Here is a 24,169-nt window from a genome sequence, read left to right as displayed (position 1 = left end):
CTAGCAGGTAGTAAGTTGTCTTAAGTGCCACACTGGTCCGTCTGTGTTATGGTAATGGTCAGACTTTGGACTTTAGAGTACGGTGTATATTTATGTGGGTCTTTCCTACATTAATAAGCATTGCTCACAATATTCTGTGCTCGGAGCGTCTGCATGTGTGTGTGTGTGTGTGTGTGTGTGTGTGTGTGTGTATGCCTCTGCATGCATGCACGCACTGCAGGCTAAAGTCCCAGACCAGCCTGACAAGCTTAATACCATTATCAAGATTTACAGCGATGCTCATGTGGGACTTACATCAAAATGGTTGGTGCGCAGCACAGACAGAACCCGTGTCCCAATTAGAGAGCCTGAGGAACAGCAGTGCACACACAAACACACACACACACACACACACCAGGAGACACACAATCCCTTCCTCATACAATCTCTGTGTCTCACTATCTTTCTCCCTCAGACACTTCTGCATACTCAAAATCTCTTCAACTTTGAACACACACACAGAGAGACACACAAACACACCGCATGCACTCCCCCTGGGGACAGTGCCTCTGGCCTTTGCAGCTGGAGGAGTGAAAATGCTGAAATGGTGAAAATGAAGAAAGAATAAGACAGAGAAAGAGCAAGTGAGAAAGGAAGAGAGTGGAGCAGCATCCCAAACAGCTCAAGACAAACACGACACAGCTTCAAGCCACAAAATCCTCCAAAACTAAGCTTTGCAGATTGTTGTGTGTATCTGTGGCACAATTTCAGTCTGAACCAATTTCATGATTCAAAAAATGAAAAATACAGAGCTGCCAAGGTATGCAGCTATAATGACATAGCTTCTCTGTAGAGGGGAGTCGGATAGTTCATTTCAAATATCTCAAATAAAAGCAAGCATTGAATTCAAACAGACAGCTCTTTTCAGCTTGTTCATAGTTTGGAAACAGCTTTAAACCACAATTTCCATTTAAAAGACAACCTCTTAACTCAACATATATTCAAAGTTCATAAGAAATGAAGGGAATGTAATCATTTTCAGGAGGCAGTGTCTGTGATGTGAATGTAAATGCTTGTCCACGTCTGCCTATATCAGAGTGTGCCCAAGCTTGCAGTATGCCTTATAGCAAATGCATGCGCTTACAGTACGTGCGTGTTAGTGTAAACTGTGTGTGTGTTACAGGAAAACCAGGAAGAGCTTTAATGATAGGGCAGAAAATGCAGACCAAGCATCTCCCTGTACAAGTCTCAGAGAGACCAATTCCACTGCTGAGCTTGAGACGTGCGCGGGGAGCGCTGAAACGTCTGAGTCTCTGTTCATTAGTATAAAAACATACCTTATACTCAATGCTCTCAGTGTCAACTCAAAACATCTTGATGATTCATTATTGGGTGCCAAAGCATTCTGTAATTCTCCATTCACAGTGCTTTGGCATGAAAACAAACGACCAATTTCAATATTAAACTAGCATGAATTATTCATGTATGCTTGTCAGGCTTTGGTGCATGGGAACTTTAGACGGCATAACCTTGTGTAATATCAAAACAGCTTGTGGTAAATGATAATGCACCAAGCTTAATGAATTATTTGAAGCATACAGGACTTCAAATGTTAATAACATGTTAGGAATTAAATACACCCTCCTTTCAGGTATGATGACTTATTCAAGCCTTCATTTAGCCCCACAGCAGGCCCTTTCACTTTGTGATATAGCAGTATCATTATATGATTTATGAGTAAACCCTGTAACCTAGCCTTGCCTCCGCTTTGACATGGGGAAAAAATAAGTAGAGTGATAAAAAGACAGTGAGAAAGTAAAGTTTGATGTTCAAAAGAAGCCAATTAGTTCTGAATTTAGAGATCAGAGGCAAAAATGTGCCCTGATATTTAAAGCAGCTAGCTCTAGGATATACAATTTCTGCTAAGAATCACCTAAGTGAGTGATGCTGTACTGGTTTTAATAGACCTAAGTAGTTCATATATTATACATATGACTGAATAATACCCCTGTAAGATATAAAACACAATGTAACAAGTAGCTTCCCCCTTATTTTCACCTGAGTTTCCCTCACCTTTTTATCTGCTCCTCTCTACTTCTCTCAGATGCTTCTGGTAACGCCTCACATTTGATCTCTGCCTCTCTTCTTCTTTGTCTCTTTCACTAAGTTCCACTGCCATTCATTGTTGTCAAAAACCTCAGTGACAATTTTCCTCTCACATATTCTTCCCTCCACTCTCAGTGTCGTCTACACTCGACTTTCTCCTTTTTTTCTGCAGCCTTGACTGAATTCCAGCCGCTGAACTGAACTGAACTGAGAAAAGACAAATTAGCGGAGGAAGCAAGAAATCTATATGCAAGAGATGCTCCTTCTATTTCTCAAGGCAAGCTACAAACACACACCTTAACATCCCCAAAGATACACTCCAAAAAGTCACACACACACAAGCGCATTCTCACAGCATTAGACAACAATCAATGTCGGCCAGTCACAGTTCAATAAGCAGACTAAACAATGTTGCTCCATTATTACTGTCTTGTTTAACCAACAGCACAAGTACAACACTGAGAATCAATATACTGCCACGCTATGTGTGTGTGTGTGTGTGTGTGTGTGTGTGTGTGTGTGTGTGTGTGTGTGTGTGTGTGTGTGTGTGTGTGTGTGTGTGTGTGTGTGTGTGTGTAACACATACAAACAGTTTGTGTGCGTGTGTTTGCGTGGTGTGTTGAGCTCACTCAGTGGAGCTCAACCAGCAAGAAAAGGTCCTTGATGATTAAATGTCCACTTAAGCAGACCTCAGAGACATCTGTATGTGTGTGTGAGAGTGTCTGTGTGTGTGTGTTTGCGTGTGTAAGCCAATTCTATGTATCTGACATGGGTGAAACGGTAAATCTGCCTTGATTGATTCTCTACAAGCAAATTGGTTGCAACACTTGGTCTACAAACACAGAATACAATTTGTTCAGTTTCCACAGATTAAAGGGTCTGTTAAAAGTATCGACTGGAGACAAAGTAAAGGAACATAAACTCAGACACTGCTTAAAAGTTTACATGTTTTTTTAACTTCAGTTTTTTAAGTGTTTTTTTTTTTATTGTTGTTCATTTGTCTTCCCAGCTTATTGAACTGTTAATATTGAAACACCTTGGCATATACTTTTGGCACTCTGGCTGTCTATACACTGTAATGCATTTAGCCGCCACTGGCTGTGGCTGTGGCTGTGGCTGTAGCGCCTGTCAAAAGAAAATGTCATACTGCTAGGATGCTACCTACTAACGGGATGTATACAAGCAATAATGGTATCTCGTTGCTAGCCCTACCATTGTTAGCCACAGCTGGCAAACCAATTTGACATAATTTACCTGCAGACTCTGGGATCCCCTGTTGAGCCACGTTAACAATAAATTGTTCTGAATTCTGACAGCTTTCAGAGTGGTTTCTTACCCTTAGACTAGTTGTTCAGTCTGAATACAAATCTCTGTTTCATAATTGAATTAGTCGCCTTGGGACATCCCTAATCAAAAGAATGGTAGGATAATGGTAACAATGGAGGTAGGGGAAAGAAGAAAAAAAGAAAGCAGTCCAATTCAGTGAATTTTTCAAAAGTTCTTAACTAATTTCTTAGTTAAATTATAAATAGATTATGTATTTTGTGCTTACTTTTATTTTTCCTTTTTTACATTTTCTACATAATCACAATGATGATCTTTTGAAATATATCTATATTTAAAATATTCAGCAGTGACATTTATTACCAGAGACAATCCCCTTCTTCCTCTGGATATTCCACAGTACTCTTGTTAACAGTTTTATTTCTTCCATGCAAGTACCGAATAAAGCTTTTGCTCAACTCAAGTCCAATAAAGTGAAAGCAGATATCCAAGAGAACCATATTTTAAAACCCTGGATAAAACTAAAACTACCAGCATGGCTAAGTTACACTAGATCTAGGTAATTTGAATAAGACCCTTAAATAGTTAATTCATGATATCAGAGTGTTGACTTTTCCTCTCCTCTGCAGCACAGGTCACTGTAAAGTCTCTGAACCCCTGATGGCACCAATCTGTCTGAAACGCTGGAGCATTTTGTTATCTTAACTCAACGCTCTGTAAATAATTCATCAGACACACCCTCCCCTCCTTAGGCCTAAAGACCAAAAGTGATGGAACTAAAAGCTTAAAAGGCTTAAACAAAACTCAACAAGAGTCCACAGTGTGGAGGAAACTATTCTGAGAAGGTGATGATTACTTTACCCCTTCAACTGTGCAGCATTGATGCATTTCAGCTGGAGATTAAATACGGAGTGACACAAACATTTTGCTCTTTACAGAAAAAATAGGTTTAATTATAAATAATTGATTTATCATTAATTTCATGTAACGCAGCTTTGATACATGCTTGATTTTGATTGGTCAAAACCCCATAATAATAGTTATTAATTCTCAATGGTAAAATCAATACTGGGAAAACTTGTTTGCACAGGTCATATCAAATAAAACCCTGAGGAGTCCAGCACATTTCACATCTGCCTGTTGACACTGTAGCACAGTGTGGAAAATTTGATTCTAAATTACAGAACTACCTGCTCACTATAAATTATACCTTACATAAAGTACATGCCATGTGGAGTAGCATAAAACTTCTTCTGGATTATTAATTATAACAAAAAGGATATATACAATATTGTATATTAAATATTTGTAGGAAAATTTTCAGTTTGCCTTTATCAGTAGTTTATTTTTAATGTTGGTCTGTGTTCAATTACATTTTCAAACCAGCACTGTGTGCAGATTAGAAATCAAAAACAATATGGATATCATATAAGAAAATTTGAAGAAGTGTTTTTTTTTTTTTTTTGCTGTTGTATTGAAATATGTATTGATATTGTCTGATTTTTACTGGTATCAAATCGTAGTTCAAAATTCTAGTACCATGACAACTCTAGAGTAGCATGGTGAAAACACCAATATCTGTTACCCAGAAAGTATTACATGAAGAGCTGTCCACCATGTTTTTATTGTTCCTTAGGATTTAGGTAGCGATGTTCTGATGCCATGGCTTTTTTTTTTTGTCATGTCTGCAAGAGCATCAGAGAAACACAAGTACAATACAGCTAATGATGTGAGCTACTATTTTGAAGCAGTGAAGAAAAAACTCCCAAGGGAAAAAGTTGTTTTTCTTCAGGGATAGGTGATTATGGTATTGGATTTATGTAGGTGTAACCCTAAAATGATCCAAAATTTTCGGAAGCATCAGAGGTATTTTTGTTCATTTTTTGGCAAAAAAAAAAGTCTAGGTGAGTGACCTTTAGTAGTAGACTGTTTCTGTTTGTGTGGCAATATTGGCAATGTTCTCCCCCCTGTAATCTCACCACTGCTGAATGAATAAATCAAACAATGTAGATGCTACGACAAAGCTAGAGGACAGACACAAAATCTGAACTTGGATCCAGCTGACAATTTTGTCATTAGCTGTGAGTTTCGGTTTATTTTTAAAACTAAAAACACAAACTTTTTTTCAGTTACAAGTTGACCTGAGGCCAAAACAGCAGCCCTGCCCTCATTTTCTGACAAGACCTCAGCACTGAGCCGAGATAAACAAAAACCCCGGCGGGGCCCAGTGGAAGAGGCAACACAAATAACCACTGCAACAATACAAGGATTTGGAGGAGCTGGAGGGAGCCAAGGGCATTGTCTGGCTTTAGTCAGCCACTTTCTGCTTCTTTTGAAACCGTTTCTTGGGTGTGGATGACATTTCTTAGAATGGAGAAGAGGGAAAAACACTTCAAATGTTTCTGTAAAGTTTTCCTCCTTATGTCCTTTGTTCAAAGTTTAAATCTATCCTTCCCCCAAGAAGGAGGGAAGGAGGGAAAGAAGGAGGGAAGAGAAGACACCCAGACCAAAGTGGGGAAAGATGAGAGGATGCAGAAAGAGACGGACACAAGGGCTATGTAAAGGAGCAACGGAGAGCGGATAGAAAACCGAGTGAGGCTCATAGTCACTTATTTCATCTTCTTTTGAAGTGGTGCTGTAACCCTGCTGTGACACGATGACATAAGTCTCCCGCTCACAGAAAAAGTAACCCCACACACATGACGTCATTGGCACAAATGCAAAGTATACAGTTTACAGATGGATACTTGCTACATAGTACATACCATGACGCACATTTCAGCAAGTAGCCAACAATGCTGCAATTGTGAGCAGCTGGTACAATTGCAACCAATTTATTTGAGGTAGATGTTCAGGCATGATGTGGCATGGTACAGTCATGGCCAAAAGTTTTGAGAATGACACAAATATTACATTTTCACAAAGTCTGCTGTTTCAGTTTTTATAATGGCACTTTGCATATACTCCAGAATGTTATGAGGAGTGATCAGCTCAACTGCAATTAATTGCAAAGTCCCTCTTTGCCTTGAAAATGAACTTTATCACCAAAAACACATTTCCACTGCATTTCAGCCCTGCCACAAAAGACCAGCTAACATAATTTCAATGACACACAGGTGTCACACACATTAACACAGGTGTGGGTGTTGATGAGGACAAGGCTGGCGATCAATCTGTCATGATTGAGTGACTTTAAAAGGAAGATGGTGCATGACCCCATTGTTCCTCATCTGTTAGCCATGGTTACCTGCAAGGAAACACGTGCAGCCATCATTGCATTGCACAAAAAGGGCCTAACAGGGAAGTTTATAGCAGCGAGTAAGATTGCACCTCAGTCATCCGTCTATTGAATTATCAAGAACTTCAAGGAGAGAGGTTCAATTTTTGCCAAACAGGCTCCAGGGCGCCCAAGAAAGTCCAGCAAGCGCCAGGACCGTCTCCTGAAGGTGTTACAGCCGTGGGATCGGGCCACCACCAGTGCAGAGCTTGCTCAGGAATGGCAGCAGGCAGGTGTGAGTGCATCTGCACGCACAGTGAGGCGAAGACTTTTGGAGGACGGCCTGGTGTCAAGGAGGGCAGCAAAGAAGCCACTTCTCTCCAGTAAAAACATCAGGGACAGACTGATATTCTGCAGAAGGTACAGGGACTGGACTGCTGAGGACTGGGGTAAAGTCCTTTTCTCTGATGAATCCCCTTTCCGATTGTTTGGTGCATCTGGAGGAAGGCTTGTTTGGAGAAGACGAGGTGAGCGCTACCATCAGTCCTGTCTCTTGCCAACAGTGAAGCATCCTGAGACCATTCATGTGTGGGGTTGCTTTTCAGTCAAGGGAGTGGGCTCTCTCACAATCTTGCCTAAAAACACAGCCATGAATAAAGAATGGTACCAGAACGTCCTCCGAGAGCAACTTCTCCCAACCATCCAAGGGCAGTTTGGTGATGAAGAATGCCTTTTCCAGCATGATTGCCATAAAGCAAAAGTCATAACAAAATGGCTTGGGGAACAAAACACTAAGATTTTGGGCCCTTGGCCAGGAAACTCCCCAGATCTTAATCCCATTGAGAACTTGTGGTCAAAAACCCACAAATTCTGACAAACTCCAAGCATTGATTATGCAAGAATGGACTGCCATCAGTCAGGATTTGGTCCAGAAGTTGATTGACAGCATGCCAGGGAGAATTGCAGAGGTCTTGAAAAAGAAGGGTCAACACTGCAAATATTGACTTATTGCATGAATTCTGTGTAATTCTCAATAAAAGCTTTTGATACTTATGAAATGCTTCTAATTGTATTTCATTATACCATAGAAACATCTGACAAAAACACCTAAAAACCCTGAAGCAGCAGACTTTGTGAAAATGTAATATTTGTGTCATTCTCAAAACTTTTGGCCATGACTGTACAGTCCACTGTGCTGTGTTTTACTCCACTATGTCAAGCCTAAATTGGTCATAATAGCATCAAAAGGATAGGGATACTTTGGCAAAGATGTACAGTCAACTTCAGACTGTTTCATACCAGCCTAAAACAACTCGAAGGAGCTTTAATTTTACAGTATTAATATTAAATTGATTATTATTCCATCTGCACGCAACACTAGTGCTCAGATCTCATAGAGAAAGTCAGTGCTAACTTAGTATCAACATAATGAGAGATCCACGTGAAACTATGAGGATAATGGCTTGCTTATACTTTCCAGGTAGCTTTTCCCGCCTTTGTCAAATTGCAACTGCCAAACTATCAGACACGCTCCAGGAGAGTGACAGGATTCACCCAACCTGCCAACAATACAACAGCTACTGCATATGGAGACGCAGTGACCATCCACACTTGTACTGTAACTGCCAAACTAACCACCCAGGGCCATTGTGTGCGTGTGCGTTTGTGTGTATTTGTGTTTGTGAGTTGGCTGCCATGTCTGGAAACTCCCTCATAGGCAAGTGTTCAACAGGGCATAGACACTTATCTCTCAGTGTACTGTGTGTTGTATGCCTGGGTGTGAATTTGTGTGTGTTTCTGTGTGTGTGCTTCTCCAGTGTTGGCGGGCTGATAGAGCCACATGTCATTGGACAGCGAGCCAGTTTGTGAGCTAAAAACCGTTACTGCACCACTACAACAGCTGTGCCTCAGGGAGATGATGATGATGGCGACAGGAAAATATAAAGGAAACCAAAAACACAAGAATATCTGCCTGGGGTGAACATTTCAGGGCCAAACTGTCTGAAATAGCTGGATTACAGCCTCGGATGTGAAACACCTGTGTGTCACTATGAGCTTTTGATCCATTAGTAATAAAAAATGAACCACAATCACTGCCTTGACAATGAGGAACATCGTTAATGTATGAATCCTGTGTGAAGAAAACTAATCCGAGCCAGAGGATGAGAGTGAAAAGAGGCTTTCATGGGCCTCAAAAACTGCTGGGAAACTCAAGAGTCACCAGTTTGAACCCAAACAAGAATTAAACCCTTAAGCCAAAGTGTCCAAAAACAAGAGAACTTCTTTAAGTCAGACTTTTATTTCAATTCACAGACAAGGAAAGAATAGAAATGCCTAAGTGGTAGATAATGTTTTCTTTACGAGTTCATTGCAGCATTGAAATGAAGTAGGCCCTTATCAAGAAAGTGCTGTGTTAAAGCTTCCTGACTACAAGACATTTCAATAGAATTTAATCATCTGAAGTGGGCGTTCATCCCTTTCAGTGGAGACAGTGACACAGACAGAACTACTTCATCCAAACTCGTCTGACTGAAAATGATGCAGCACAATTCTCATTACCAACTTAAAAAACAACCAAGTTTAACAAGTGCAAGAAAAAGTTTAACGGTTCAATCTACCTTTTCTCCCAAAGTTGTTACCAAACTAAAATCAAATAAAATGCATTCATTGGAGCTAAATGAGGCTGGGCTAACGGCAATATGCCCACACTGTCCTGATGAAAAGCAGTGCTGCTCCAGACAGAATAAAACACTGTTCCTCATTACTGTCTGCAGTACTTTACAACATCAAAGTAGCACTGTAAATTCTTCAGAGAGGCTGGCTAACAACAGGACAAAGTCCCATTGTTGCATCCTTTTTAACTCCAGTCTTTCTCCGACATACCTGCAAACCATTCAAAAATGTTTTGTTTTTTTGTTTCAAAGAGGGAATTATGGTTTCTGTACATATTTTTGGGTGGCTTAACTTTTACTTATTTCCATGAACTTTTCCATCTGTGCCTGTTCTCATTTCCAGAGTGTGTGTGTGTGTGTGTGAGCACTCGTGACTTTCATGTAAAATTGCATCTACATTTCATCAGCAGTCTGATCACAGCAGGGAGTGCCAATCTCCATCCTCCAGAAACACAGATAATGACGTGATACCTTAACATTTCATGTGTCAGATGGAGTTTAGCTTTGATTTAAACAAGTGTTGATCCTTCTTTGGATGTTTAATTATGAAAATAAGTTTGAAGTGGGGGAGTTTAAATCCCTGACTCAATCGATATGACACTAAGTGAGCTGAAAACTCTGTGTAATGTATGATAGACTTGTAATGGAGGGTTGTAGTTTGGAGAAGCCTCTCTGTGGCATATCGTTAATTACTGATTTTTGAGAGGCACACTCGAGTCATCAAGCCATTCCTTTATCTTGTCATGTTTGTCTGCTGATTTAGTGTCAAACTGTCATTCCTAAACAGCAAGCGACAGCACAGTGGATTACTTTATTTTACATCATATCCCTCAACACAATGTAATTTAATCAAATTTGTCGGCCCTTTACGAGGATATAGTCACCAAAATATAAGTTGCAAAGTGGCACTTTATTGTAAAGGGCTGTCCAATCAGAAACTGACTTGATTTCAATGAAGGAGCTAGAACAAATTTTAATTCAAGGGAAAACAATAGGAGTGAGTATTTGCAAGAACCTTACAATACGATACGCATCACGATACTTGGGTCACGATACGATAGTATCACAACATATCACGATATATCACAATATTGTGATATATTGCGATATTCTATAGAGTTAACTAAGAAGAAAACAGAGATGGTGTATATGTAAATCACACTATATTACTCAAAATTGAAAGGACAAATTAAGTCAAAACTATTTGATAGAAAACAACTTTTCCACTTTTTTGTTTTTGAAATACGGAAGTCGTATTTTAGTTCCAACTCGGCAAATAATGAATTTTTATCTTTACAAAAATCGATATTAAGAGTTTAAATGTCGATATTATATCAGAGGAAAAAGTATTGCGATATATATTGCTGTATCCATATTTTTTCACACCTCTAGAAAACAAGCAGAAAAAAACTTTAGAACTTTCTTACAATGAGAGCAAGTGTTAAAAAAATCATAATAGATGGAAATACAAAATACAACAGGCCGAGAAAACAAGAAAAGTAAGTCAAAGAGAGAGATTCTGAGGGGTCCAAAGTTAAATTTTAATAAACACCAATAAATGTAGTAAGACAACACAGCCTGAGGGCTCTGAGCTGCACAGCTAGCAGGTCAGCACATTCAAGTCATGTGTACTTGGATAAACATGAACACAAAGTGTGTGTGGGAGAGAATCGATGAAAACAAAGCATAGCTGGAACGTGCTGCACGCAGCGGCACAAAACATGATGTCAGTAGGTCTATTCTTTTATAGCTGCACTGCTGAGTCACAATGCTGGGTATTCATAATAACAGCTGACTTTCACTGCGAGGTCACTGACACACCGAAGGACAGAAGATTTTAAATCTCTCAATCATTCAAAAACAACTCTAAAGCCATAATCCATTGACCTCTTCATCACCTCATTTCATTTCAGCCTCTCTGCTGTACAACAAACCCTTCCCAAAAAGTAATATGTGACCATGTCCACCAGCAGCTGACTCAGTCCTAAGCAAGTTATTGGCAACCAGTTAACCCTTGGGACTTTTTTAATCTTTGTAGAAAGGATTTTGGACCTCTATGTAGTAATTCTTCAAAACCAAAAATGATACATGCTTTTTAATCTTGTCTTGATCCAAACAGATTTTCATCAAACTCAGTCAGAGAGAGTGGAGAAGCTTATTTGCCTGCTACCACTAGATTATACACATTTTCTGTATTGGATAGTTTCATTAATTTTGACTTTTTAAACCTTCAAGATTCATATATTTTAGTGCTCTGTATTGCACATGAAGCTGTATCGTTCTTGGCTACTTTATCAAAGGTCTGTGTACATTTCCCTTTAATATGAACCCAAAACCAGAGAGAACTGCCATTTTTCTAATCTCATTGCATCTTTTTTCATTTCACTCAATATTAAAGTCATTTCCCTGTAGGAAAACCTGCATAACAAGATCTGCACATCAAACAAAGAGATATAAAAAGATGCAATAAAACGCAAGGTGTGAAATGCAGAACATCACCAGGAGAAGTAGGTCTTGCAGGAAAACAAAGCCCAACATGAGCAAGAAGTTGTCTCCACACGAGGGCCAAAAAATGCACCAGACAATAAGCTGGACCTTTTTTCACAAAGCAAATATCACCTTTCATACCACACACCGCCTTCCTCCCCCTCACCTAAGCCACAGCTGAGAGCTTATCTTAGAAAAACTTTCTAAATTTGGGCCACATGTGTGAAAGAGCAAAACCAATTAACAACCAATTGACAATTTAAGTAGCTGACTGTTCAGAAAGAGTCCACAGCTTGTTTGTGATAACAGCCCTGCATGCTCTACCCAAGCACCTAACTCCAATCAAACAAAGTAGCTGAGTGTGTCTGAAACAGAACATTTCTGAATCAGTGCAACATGTGTGAAAATTACAATCTAGGTAATGTCAGGACCTGACTGCACAGAATATGTCTACATTTGATCTGTGAAAACAGCTCTAGACTCTAATGCGTAGCTTTGGCACTTAACCTTCAGAAGTGTATGAGACAGCATGACTGTCCTTAAATAAGAGACTGAAAAAAGATCCCCTGTAATTCCCTCAATCTCTCACAAAGAGATAATGAAGATAAAGCAGCACTCCTCTTGACTTCTGTGATTTTTAACATTACTGACATGAATGTATTTGGTCCTCATTATCTGACCAAAAACCACTTGCGCTTTACCCTCCCGGACATAATCTACTAATTTAGGTCAAGTCTGTATCCCATAACCTCTGACCTCCAGAGGCCCGAGTGAAAAGGTTGACAAACTCCAAAGCCACTGTATGACTGTAATTCAAATGGAGTGAAATTATTCAGTCAGCCCTTTTTTCACTGTTGTGTTTCATCCAATCTCATCCCTCTCTGTGAGAACTGTGATTAATTACTCACCCTGCAGTCTTTCCCTATCTCGCTCTCACGCTTGATGTCCCTATATCCGAGTCACTATATCTTTCTCCCTCCCACTCGCTCAACATCGCTCTGCCTGGCTTTTCTGATTCCCTGCCTCTTTCACCCCTCTATACCAACCCTTTTTTTCCCTGTGAACAAAAGATTTCAGAAGTCAAGAGTTTTACAGTAGACAGTCATTATTCTCTGTGCACATTATGTATCTCTTCCTACCTGTGTTCCTCTGGGGTTGAGAAAAAATTGGTGTGCATGGATAATTCTGAGAAATAACAATGTGATATTTCATCAGCGCACACACACACACACACACACACACACACACACACACACACACACACACACACACACACACACACACACACACACACACACACACACACACACACACACACACACACACACACACACACACACACACACACACACACACACACACACAATGGTCCACAAATGCGCCTTCTCAGCAAGGTACTGCTCATATTCATTAGCCACTTAAAACTCTGTGTTCAAATGAATCAAAGCAAACTGCTTACACGTAATCTTGTCCCCCCGTGGAGTAAAATATACCAAGTTCCTTCTTATAGCCGGTGTGAAGCCAAAATAAGCAAATGGGCTTTTTGTTCCATGTGTGTTTACTGTGCAGAGGGCATTTCTCTGTGTGTATGCACTTCTGTGAAGATCATACCAAAGAAAATCTAACTGAATAACAGGATGTATTTCATTTTTGTGCTTTATTTCCAGCCTTTGAGTACCAGTGTGTGTGTTAGTGTGTGTGTGTGTGTGTGTGTGTGTGTGTGTGTGTGTGTGTGTGTGTGTGTGTGTGTGTGTGTGTGTGTGTGTGTGTGTGTGTTTTCCAAAGCCTACATGGGGTCCAGTGCAGTAAATTACATCATGTCTACAGCAGGAGAACAGGCAACCAGAAACCTTTTAACAACACATGCTAAATCCCCTTTTTCACGGCATCATACAGCATTACAATGTTCCCTTTCAAAACCAGCCTGAACTCCTTGAGAGTTTCTGTGTGTGAGCACATGCATGTGTGCAAAGTGCAGACGTAAGCCTAGGAGGTAAAAAGCTAGAAGGGTGATTATAGTAATTATGGTTTCAGGTTTTTGCGTATTCCTTCAGATGGACCACTAGATTAGCAGACAGCTTTGGCACTGTTAGACAGAGATGAGGGGGGGTAACAGGAGAAAATAGTTACTGATGGGGGTGAGAAAGAGAGGAAAGATAGTTGGGTGGGTTGAAAGAAGGAGGGAGAAAAATAAAGATATAGAGGAAAATGGCAGAAAAGGGAGGGATGGAGAGCAAATCAGGTAAAGAAAGTTACAAAGGATGAGAGAATAAAGTGGCGAAAGATACGAAGAAGAGAGAGACTAATCCTTCAGGCGGCTACCCAATGCCGCTCAACCTGCTTGCTTGCTCACCCCCACATTTTTTTTCCTCCTCCTCCTCCTCCTCCTCCTCCTCCTCAATCCTCTCTCCACACTCAACCATGAGTTGAATGGGCTTTTACAGTGTACCTTTGTTTCCTATCAAAAACAGCCTGAATGTAAAATTCTCCAAACACACTAAAACTCCTTTCCCTTCCCTTCATTTGTCTTCCTCCCTTTCACTCTCTCCATTTCTATGTTTCCTTAGCATTTCTGCTCTTCACCTTGTCCCTATTTTCTCTTCCCTGTGTCTTTTCTCTAGCTCTCAATACCAGACAATGCCCGTAACAACCTTAAAAGGGAAACAAAAAGAGACCCGGGTCCCAGCCTTGCGGACCCCCTGCTGCGGCACGTCGTCTTTTCTCAAAGCCGGCTTAATTACATATTCATGGTGACACAAATAAGACTCTCTCACTCCAACACACAAACACACCACTCAGCCAAAATACCCAGCATCCATCTGCTGGTCGTGTGTCTGCACTTGAGGAATTATTCTTTCAAACAGGGCACACATACATGAAAAATGTGTTGCCCTTTTTGCAACTACTGTGTAATTAAATGCATAATAAGGTTTACTGCACAGAGATCTTTGATAATGCTGTAAAAACCATTCATACATGCCCAAATCTGCAACCTGGCTTTAATAGAAATGCCATGAGCAAAAAATCTGGAGACGCAGCAGATTGGTGTTTTGGCATGAATCCAAACAAAGTGTCAGAGGCAGACATGTGAAGGGACGAGGGATTAAGATGAAGAGGCAGAAGTTGGTTTCTTCGCTCACTGAGAGAAAAGAGAAAATGTCTTCAGTAATCGGTTGTCTCCAATAAGCTGAGTGTGCTGCTGTTGTCCTCGGAGCAAGTAAACCGACCTGGGCTATTTACTGGAGGTTTTACGGTAGCAAATAAAAAGAATATATAGACCATGAAAAAGCTAAGCTGCCGGCGGTGGATGGAGGCAAAGCCTTAAAACAAAGAGATACAGGGCAAGATTTCAATGGAGAGCAGCTGGCATAGTGCAGGGCTCAATTTCTCTACCTGTCTCCTTCCTTCTTTCCTTTCCCTTTCTCCTTCCATCCATCTCTTCTGGCCCCTTGTATGTGTGTTTGTGGCACTGTGTAGGCAAACTCAGTCCCTCCCTCTGGCTGACTGATGAGTTTCCACAATGTTTCTGTGACCAATCACACACACACGCACACACACACAAAACCACATAATGTCCCGCTGTTTGTGGGCCCCGTCCAGAAGCACAACAATATGTCCACTGTTTGGGCCACACTCTAATTAAACAGTGTAAATCTAACTAGAGAAAGGCACAGAGCGGTGAGAGACAGTAGCAGAGGAAGAGACGGATAAAAGGGAGCTAAAAGTGAGAGAGTGCAAACAGAACGTCAGAGGTAGCAGATGGGAACGAGAGAGAGCAGAACAGAGTGAATGAGAGATAGAGGCAGAGGGAGAAATGGGGACAAATGACAGGAGAGAGGAACTGAGACGATGGACAGCAGAGCAGAAATCTGTGGCCTGGCACCCGATGGCATCGACTCACTGAGCCCCAACTGTTTATCATGAGAATCAAAGACATCCAGTTTCCACTTGCAGCAGGCTGCAGTAAATAATAACATGGTATTTATTGTCCAATACACTGAAATGTTATAATGTTAACTGTCACAGGCAAAGGCAGAGAGAAACCTTTAAGTATTCCATGATACTTTAAATACTTGAACAATGATTTTTATCCTGCAGTCATTTTTCTAGAATGTATGATTTATCTTTCTGTGCAGTACAATGATATAAATTTAAAGATAATGAAGTTAGTGCACATCTAAATATGTGATTAAAAGCACTAAGACAAGCTTATCATTTTTAGTGCAGGACTGCATGGGACCAGAGGGAATAATATAGTAGGCCATTGATTGAGAACAAACAGCATACTCTCAGAACACCCTCCCTTCACACAAATACACAACTTACTAAAACAAAAAGCCTGGAAATGAGAGCCCCAAATGAGGCCTTGGATTTCACAGGCCATGAAAAATTCATAATTCCAGATCTTTACATGAAACTCTAGAAGGAATTAGGCCTAACGGCAGGAGACGCTGGGAATCAGTTTCAGAACATTTAGCTTCTCCTCTCCCTTTCTCCAGCTCAGCCTGTGTCTGTGGTAATCATGCATGCTCCCACACACACACAAAGACAGACACGCAAACACAGAGGGACACATTCTTATGTTCCATCCTGGGTTTTCCCCTGCGGAGAGTGAGAGATAGTAAATGGTGCAAGCAGTGTGACGCAGTTTGTCGACACAGCTCTTTGAAAACCACACTTGCGCCTCCAAAACCGGATCTAATCTCTGCTGTCTTCAAAGAACGACAACATGCATGAAAGTTTTTCTGCCGCTGCACAAACAAGTGGAGCTCTAGAAATAGGCCGTGCTGTAATTGCTATGTGTTCCATGTAAACCATACACCAAATGTACAGACAGTCAAGGTCCAGCATTTCCACAGTCCAACATTACATCTACTGAGTGAATAGATGGACATGCAAGGCCACAGGCAAGGAGGGAAGAAAAAAAGGTCAGAAAAATCCATTCAGCAGCCAGCAGAGGATGCAGACTCAAAAGATAGGGATTAAAAAAAAAGGTGGGTGGAAAAATGTCTCATCAGTGGTAACGCTTGAGTCCATGAAAATGTACGGATGAGTAAGCAAGAATAAACAAATTTTGAGAAAAAAGAGGCAGATAGGGTGAGGGAAATCTGCCATCGCGAGGCTGCTGTGAGCAGCAGGAGGGTCTTCTATACAAAACAACCCAGACACAGTCAAAGACTTCCTTTCACACACTTGCGTGAACGCCTGTCCCAAGCACACACACACACACACAAGCGCATTAGCATGCTCACGTACACACACACAGTGCATGCAGACAGAATGCAGCATTGTTTGGCCACAGAAATATCTTGCTGTGTGTGCGTTCCGTGTGAGCCTGTGAGCGTGTGTGTGTGGCAGTCAGTCAGCCTGTCAAGTCCTAGTGGAGTGATCAAAGCTGGTACAAACCACCCAGAGAGATCTCTCCCTTCATCATCCATTCATCCTCTCACACTCACTGTTATCTCTCTCTCTCTCTCTCTCTCTCTCTCTCTCTCTCTCTCTCTCTCTCTCTCTCTCTCTCTCTCTCTCTCTCTCTCTCTCTCTCTCTCTCTCTCTCTCTCTCTCTCTCTCTCTCTCTCTCTCTCTCTCTCTCTCTCTCTCTCTGATAAAGAAAGAGCATCAAATTTACCACACAAAACCTGCCCAGCCAATCATGTTTAAGTAACTTGAGCAGTGCAGCCAATCAAACCGGCATACTTAGTTCCAATACTTTCCAGCTGTCCCCCCTTGCAAGCACTGAACCCTGGATGGCTGCAGTGCACCATGGGACAGGATCAGGGCATAATGGGAGACAGCATGGGAGCTCTGGCAGTTTCATCATGCCAAGTGCACACACACAAACACACAGATGCAACAAGACAACATGTGAGCACTGTTGGAACCCCGTTATAATTCCAAGTTGACAGACACATGAACAAAATCACACCATCTCCCACTCATGGATATTCTGGTGCACAGAAACACACATGTGCAAAGAAACACACACACCACAGGAGTTCATAGAGAATATCACTAAGCTGCCAAGTTAGTTCATGAACACACAAACACACCCCTCGTGTGAGCACTTTCAGTACATCTTTACACCTCTGCACCGCCGGGTTCACACATATACACCTCCACGTCAACGCCCACCTGCACGGACGCGCAAACTTGAACATAAAACTTCACACACCCACATATTACTTTTCAACTGTGTTTCTTTAAATGATGTAGTTAAAGTATCTGTATTTAAAGAAAGTGAAAAAAGTTTCCAAGAATAAATGTGTGTTAAAGTTTTAAAAAGTTGTTTTAGAGTTACTCCCAGCATACCATAGAAGATGTCTGCCAACAAAACAAACACAAAACTGTGAAATCAAAAAATAACAAGGATCTGCAGGGGATGTAAAAAACTTAAAATGCTATACACTAACACCTTATAGCAGCTGAAATGTAGAGCCAAGCCATACCATACCCAAGCTTTGACAGAATAGTAAACAAGGGGACTTGTGAGATTTTGTGAAGTGATCTTGACACCCATTCATACAGGATCAAATGTAAGGGGGCTTAGCTAATAGCTTTTTAATACAGGCCAAGGGGCTGGAAGGCGGGGCTTAGTTTGAAGTCTGACACGTGCACTCAAAGTGGCATGAGAGGATCTCAACTAACACTCTGCTCATTGTGTGTCCACATGTCTGTATGCAGGAACAGTTTCCATAACTCTGAGGAAGAGAAAAACATCTATGTGCCTGAATAGACGACAATGTGCTGAAAAAGGTTCCTTATTAGCAGCTCAGGAAGTAGGAAAGAGTTCTCACCATTTTTATACAGTCCATTTTTTGTATCATTGTTAGATTTGAATCCGCAGCATCATTTTCACTCACACATATCATCCTGAACATCATTAACCATGACCTCAAAAAACACAAACAAGCTATTAAACTTACCACACCACATATTCCACAGTGGAGTGAAACTGGAGGCAACAACTGACCATAAGATGCTCAATGATGCATGAGCTGAACTAAACAGCAGAATCATTTGGTTAAAACAACTGTTTGTATTACCAATTACAGACAAAATGCACATAAAAACCCAGCATTTGCAGTAGGATTTCTCTCTCTGAATGAGCAGGGAGTTGAATGCAGCACTGATGCACCGGGAGGATCAGCTATGTACACAAAGCCCACTCCCCCACAGCTAGGTCAATGTGTTTGTGTATTCTGTCCTATTCAATACAACAACGAAAGGATTGACTCCACACACACAAAGAAGCAAGTTCAGAGACACGAGTCAAGTTGTTCGGAGCAGAGACAAGCCCAAACCAGAAGGGAGAGGAGAATCAAAGGTGTGTTAACATTTTTTTTTTAAAAACAGAATGAGTGGAAAATGCACTTTTCTATGTGGTCAAAGATTGAGGACTTCCACTTTTAACTGCCTAAAAAGAAGCAAGAGCTTGAGTTCCAATTATCAGATTGCTCCTGCAAATTCAGATTGAGTCGCATGTCTGAGGCAAGGAGCAATTTATCAGAGTTTGGCGAAAGCCTACTCAAATCGTGTCCCTAAATTGCAGGGTATTGATTTAACAGTAAACCAATAGAGAACGGTCATAATGAATATTGGTGGGTGTTGCTGAAATGTTGTTCCCTGGAGCAACGAGTAAAAGGTGGCAGCAACATCATGTCCAAATTCAGCTCACAAACCTTAGGCCAATCAGTAATGTCGATAGCAATTTACTGACTGCGCTCGGGTCTAGACCAGGAGAGTTACTGTATCTTTTCAGAGGCTTTGAAGTGGGATAGAAGTTGAATAAAGGAGGGTTAAGGACTGAGTAATGCTGGAATATTAGAATATTATTCCTACATGGGGTCAAATCCGCCATAGGTGCCTCTTATAAGGTTAAACTTTGGGTCACTAGAGCCATACAGGAAAATGTGGTGAATTAAGCAGCTGGGTACAACAACACAAGAGGATGGACATTAATGTTTCTACAAGAACATTCACGAGGCACAAGTTCTCTCTGAGAAGGTCAATGAGAGTGTAAGAGAAAGAGAGGTGTTTCCTAGCCTTGCCCTTCTGCATATCTGAAGAGAAGACTATCACACTGTGATGCTCAGGGAGCACTTCAATTTAAATTAAATGTCTTCAAGTTGGGCTACTTATAAAGGCTTCATTCAGACTCTGACCTGTGATATAATCCTCCACAAACAGCAGCCGCTGTGTCACTCCTCAGAAATATCACTTTAATATTCCTGCTCTGCCTCACTGGAGGCTTTCAGTGCTACTAACACACAACACCTTATCATTTTAACTGCCTAGTATTTTAGATACTAATATGTGTTAATATATGCCTGGCTCCCTTTACATTCGCTCACTGTGAGCTGATGATATTTTGGCATTTTATCTCCAACTGCACCCGTGCAGTCTGCAGCATATTTCAGCTGTGGTTTGGTTGGCAGGTTTTTTATAATTGCCTATAAGCTCCTGGCTGCTGGGAGTGTTTGTGACTTTTGATCAATTTTCCAATCCAAGCAGTGAAGCGTGCTCTGCAATGACACATTAGTCGCCTAATCGTGGAGTCCAAGTCCTGCCCTTCACAGCTTTCACCTCAATTAAACTGCAACCTCAGAGTTTATTTACCCCTTTACAACTGGAGCAAGTCCTGACGAAAAATCACTGCAATGTTCCACTACGACAGGGACCTCAAGCCCCTCTGTGTGCTTTAAGAGTTTGTGCAGTCACCTTATCTGGTTCTCAATAGCGAGCAGTGTCTTAAGTCTCTCGTGTATATGTCCGTTTCATCAATTAGCCCTGCTGTTTCAGCCTCTAAGATATATAAGCATATTTGATAGTCGGTTGTTGCATGGAAACGTGGGCTGCGTTTCTACCTGTCAGGTTGCTCAGACATTGTTATGTTTACATATATATTCCACATTGAAACCATGACCGTAAACCTCCCACTCATTAGCATCAGCTCATATGGAAATCTAGCATTAAAAAAGTAGGTAAACCTCCTCGCAAGGATCTACTTTTTCCTCTCCGTCTCTTCACGGGCATGTCGGCACCACACAGCCAAATCTCGGCGAGAAAGAAAGGTTTCATCGCTTTAAAACAGTTCAGGTGTATTTAAAAGATCACAGGGAAGACGCACTCTCCATCCAGCCTTACCTTGGGCGACTCCTCGGTGTACAAGCACCAGGAAAAGCAGGATCCCCGGTGTGTTGGCGCACATCCTCACCAAGCTGCAACAACTCCCGCGTCCTAATCCACTTCTCTGTCCACTTTTGCCCATGACAAGCAACGCGTAAAACACATAAACACACCAAACTCCTCGCTCCAAAGCGGGGGGAAATGAGAACTCCCCCCTCCACCACAGGGTCTTGCTAGTTAATCAAACGAGTTCAAAAGCAAAGGTAGGTTGTATAGCCTCTAGTCCCGGTGTCTGAGTCCGTCCCAGAAGGCGCAGGTTAGGCTGTGAAACGAGAGAGAGGTCTGTGGAAATAACCACGGGTCCCTTTTACTCGCGTCTGAGGCACTGCTGCCTTCCTAGTGAGCTATGCTTCTCTCTCCGTGCGCTCTCTCCGTCTCCTGCTCCACTCTCTCCGTATACGCAGAGAGAGAGGAATGCCACCGCCCTCTGGCTACCATGCTACACTCGGTTTCTCCCTCTCCCCTTCTCTTCTTCTTCTCCTTCTTAAACAGAGAAAATATAAAATATCGCACTAATAACGGTTGACTGTTTAAAATACTTTAAATAATATTACTGGAATAGTTTGACTTGTTTTTCTCTTTCACTGTGCTCCGGATTTAAAATCTCATGTGAGGCTTAAAGTTCAGGAGAAATTATCTTATTCCAACTTTTTTGTATTTTTAAACATATTGGATGTATTTCTGACTTGCTCCTTTTTGTTATTTTGCATTTGTTATTTGTTGAGCCGGTGCTCTGTTTTTTTATTCTAAACCACTCCGTCTATGATTGCGCGTGCACATGTCTGTGCGCGCGGCTGCAGCCGGCGTGGAACAAACATGCAGCCACGTTTTCTCCGCGAGCTTACCTACTGATGTCTGCCCCCTTACGGCCACCATAGATGGGCCTATAATTGTCAAGCAGGTAATATCATCTTCACTGAAGCCAGAGTACACTTTACACTGTAACATATTAAACGAGCAATATGAAAACCCTTAGTAATTCATCAGTCTTAGCGATTATGTCCAGTGACTATGTATTATGAGCATCAAGATGTCGCTCGCCCATTTTCATCACAGGGTTTATTGTGTTTAAAGTGGGGAAAGGGTTATAAAATAATGTAGACAGTAGAAAAGAAGTTTGTTCAAATGTATAGAGTGACAGGCTGATAAAAGCAAATGTACTTTGTACAAGATGTCCTTCAACTCACTACAACCATGTAAGACAGTGATGGGGCTAGAAGATTAATTTGAGCAAAAGAAGAAACATGTTGCAGTCATCTTAAAACATGAAGACTACATATAGTTCTATCCATAGGCGCTTCTTCTGAGGGTGCTGAAGCACCTCTAAATTGAAACCCAGCACCCCTAAAATTTGAGAGATTTAAACAATTTTTTACTGTATGTCTTTTTTAACAAGCTAGAAAAGTTTCAAAACCATACAGTACTTGGTTGAAATGTAAAATTTTAACTACAAAAATACAGCAGCTCCACTGTGTTTACATGTTGTGCGTTGCATTTCAAATGAAAGTCCAAAAAAATAACTCCAATGTCAATTTTTGGTATTTTTGGTAATCACTATAGGGGCTGGTTTACTGGTTCTGGTTTTCCAGAAACATACATACTGTTTATGTATATGTTGAGGAGCTGCTGTATCAAAATTAGTTGTATTTCCCCAGAAATTAGGGTTACAATATGTTTCTTTTATGATTCCAATCCATTTCTCTTTTGCTGTGGCTCAGCATTTAAATAACCTTTATCAGATTTGATGGTTTAGTCACAGACTTTTCTTTCACAAATGTGGGAATGAAATTGCCTTAAAATGTACAAAACAGTGAAATTTATCTTGCCCGGATCAGCATCCCCAAAACATCCGATCCTTGAATCGCCCCTGGTTCTATCATACCACAGTTCCATCGTGTCTTTTAGTGATTTCAACACATTCAAGTAGAAACACTTCAAAAACTGCTTCTTCGGTTCCTCGTTTAACCCAATTCCCTCAATTATGTATTTTCCATTATGTATCACCACACTGTCATCTTAAAAAGTCTGACTACTCAAGACAAAGATAAGCATTTAAGTGACTGATGAAAATACTCAAAAGAGACTTAATACCTTGCCTAGTTGTGTGTGTGTGTGTGTGTGTGTGTGTGTGTGTGTGTGTGTGTGTGTGTGTGTGTGTTTTCAGCACACACTGCCAGCTCACATAACTCTCTGCAGTGTTGCTGCACAGTCATTTGAGCAGCACAGCCTGGATCATGCATTGTAAATGGCAATAGTAAAATATGTGCTGGGTGCCATTTGTCACCACAGCAGCCCCACAGCTCAGTGACTAGCAGTGGAAGTAGCTGCTACCCGCAGGGACCTGTAAAAGCCTTTTTATTCTGCCACTTTATTGGGAATGGGAAAGCAATAAGTTACACAAGAAACATATGGCACACTTGGATATGGATCAGCACTTACACTGGGAGCAGTCGATAGCTGAGGGATTTTTCGCAGTTCAGTGTGGTAGTACAGCACATATATACTTTATGGGCACTGCCAATTACTTAAATGTACTGTTTAAGAAGTGTATTTAATGAAAATTCCCGAGTTGAAGTGTTAAATCTAAAACGTAATCTTTTCTCACCCTGCTCAAGGTCCCTAAAAATTCAATTCAAACTAACTGCAAAAAACTTCAACACACTGATTTCCTGAATTAACTAATTTCTTACAGATCTCTTAAAAGATGTAGGGTTAAAGAGGTTGTTCTGAGTGGATTTTTTCAGAGAGTTTGTTTGTAGGTCTAAAATACATATCTTAGCAACCTCCTATGGATTGCCATGGATAGTTTTATAGACATTGTGGTTCCCCAGAGGTTAGATCCTAAAGACTTTAGCAATCCTCAGACTTTTCCTCAAATGCCACCATTGGCGTGAAAGTTGTGATTTTGTGCGAAATGTTCTTTGGCTATGTTAGAATACTGCTTTTGGTATGCAGTAAAAAGGACCACTGTGTGACTGTGTGTAGTGCAGCCTCACAGCTAGCTGCTAGTTGGACTACTTTTAAACTTAACAATGGATATGTTAAAGTAAGCATTTTGCTTTCATGTTTGCCTTGCTGGAAGTCGATTAAGCATTGAACAGTTTTATGTGGATGTATTTTCTACCCTGATGCTCAGTAGGCCAGGGACAATTGCATATTCTGCAAACAGCATGTCATCATATTCATTGAAAAGCAGATAGGCCACAAAGTGGTTCTTTTAAATGCTGAAAGTGTATCA

At 41.0% G+C, this 24,169-nt stretch overlaps 1 protein-coding gene across 2 annotated transcripts in view; it reads right to left on the bottom strand.

Moving 5' to 3' along the window:
• The window catches only part of LOC117819349 (netrin receptor UNC5C-like), a 216,816-nt gene extending 195,473 nt beyond the window's left edge, over positions 1 to 21,343 (bottom strand). For both annotated transcript variants that reach the window (XM_034692652.1, XM_034692654.1), the window contains exon 1: positions 20,890 to 21,343. In XM_034692652.1, coding sequence (XP_034548543.1) covers positions 20,890 to 21,013 — 124 coding nt within the window. In that variant the 5' untranslated portion in view covers positions 21,014 to 21,343. The remainder of the gene's footprint in view (positions 1 to 20,889) is intronic.
• Between the last annotated feature and the right edge of the window lie 2,826 nt (positions 21,344 to 24,169).

The sequence above is a fragment of the Notolabrus celidotus genome, chromosome 9 (assembly GCF_009762535.1).
Source record: "Notolabrus celidotus isolate fNotCel1 chromosome 9, fNotCel1.pri, whole genome shotgun sequence".
Taxonomy (NCBI): domain Eukaryota; kingdom Metazoa; phylum Chordata; class Actinopteri; order Labriformes; family Labridae; genus Notolabrus; species Notolabrus celidotus.
Note: the sequence above shows the minus strand (reverse complement) of the source record. Positions and strands in the feature narration are given on the sequence as shown.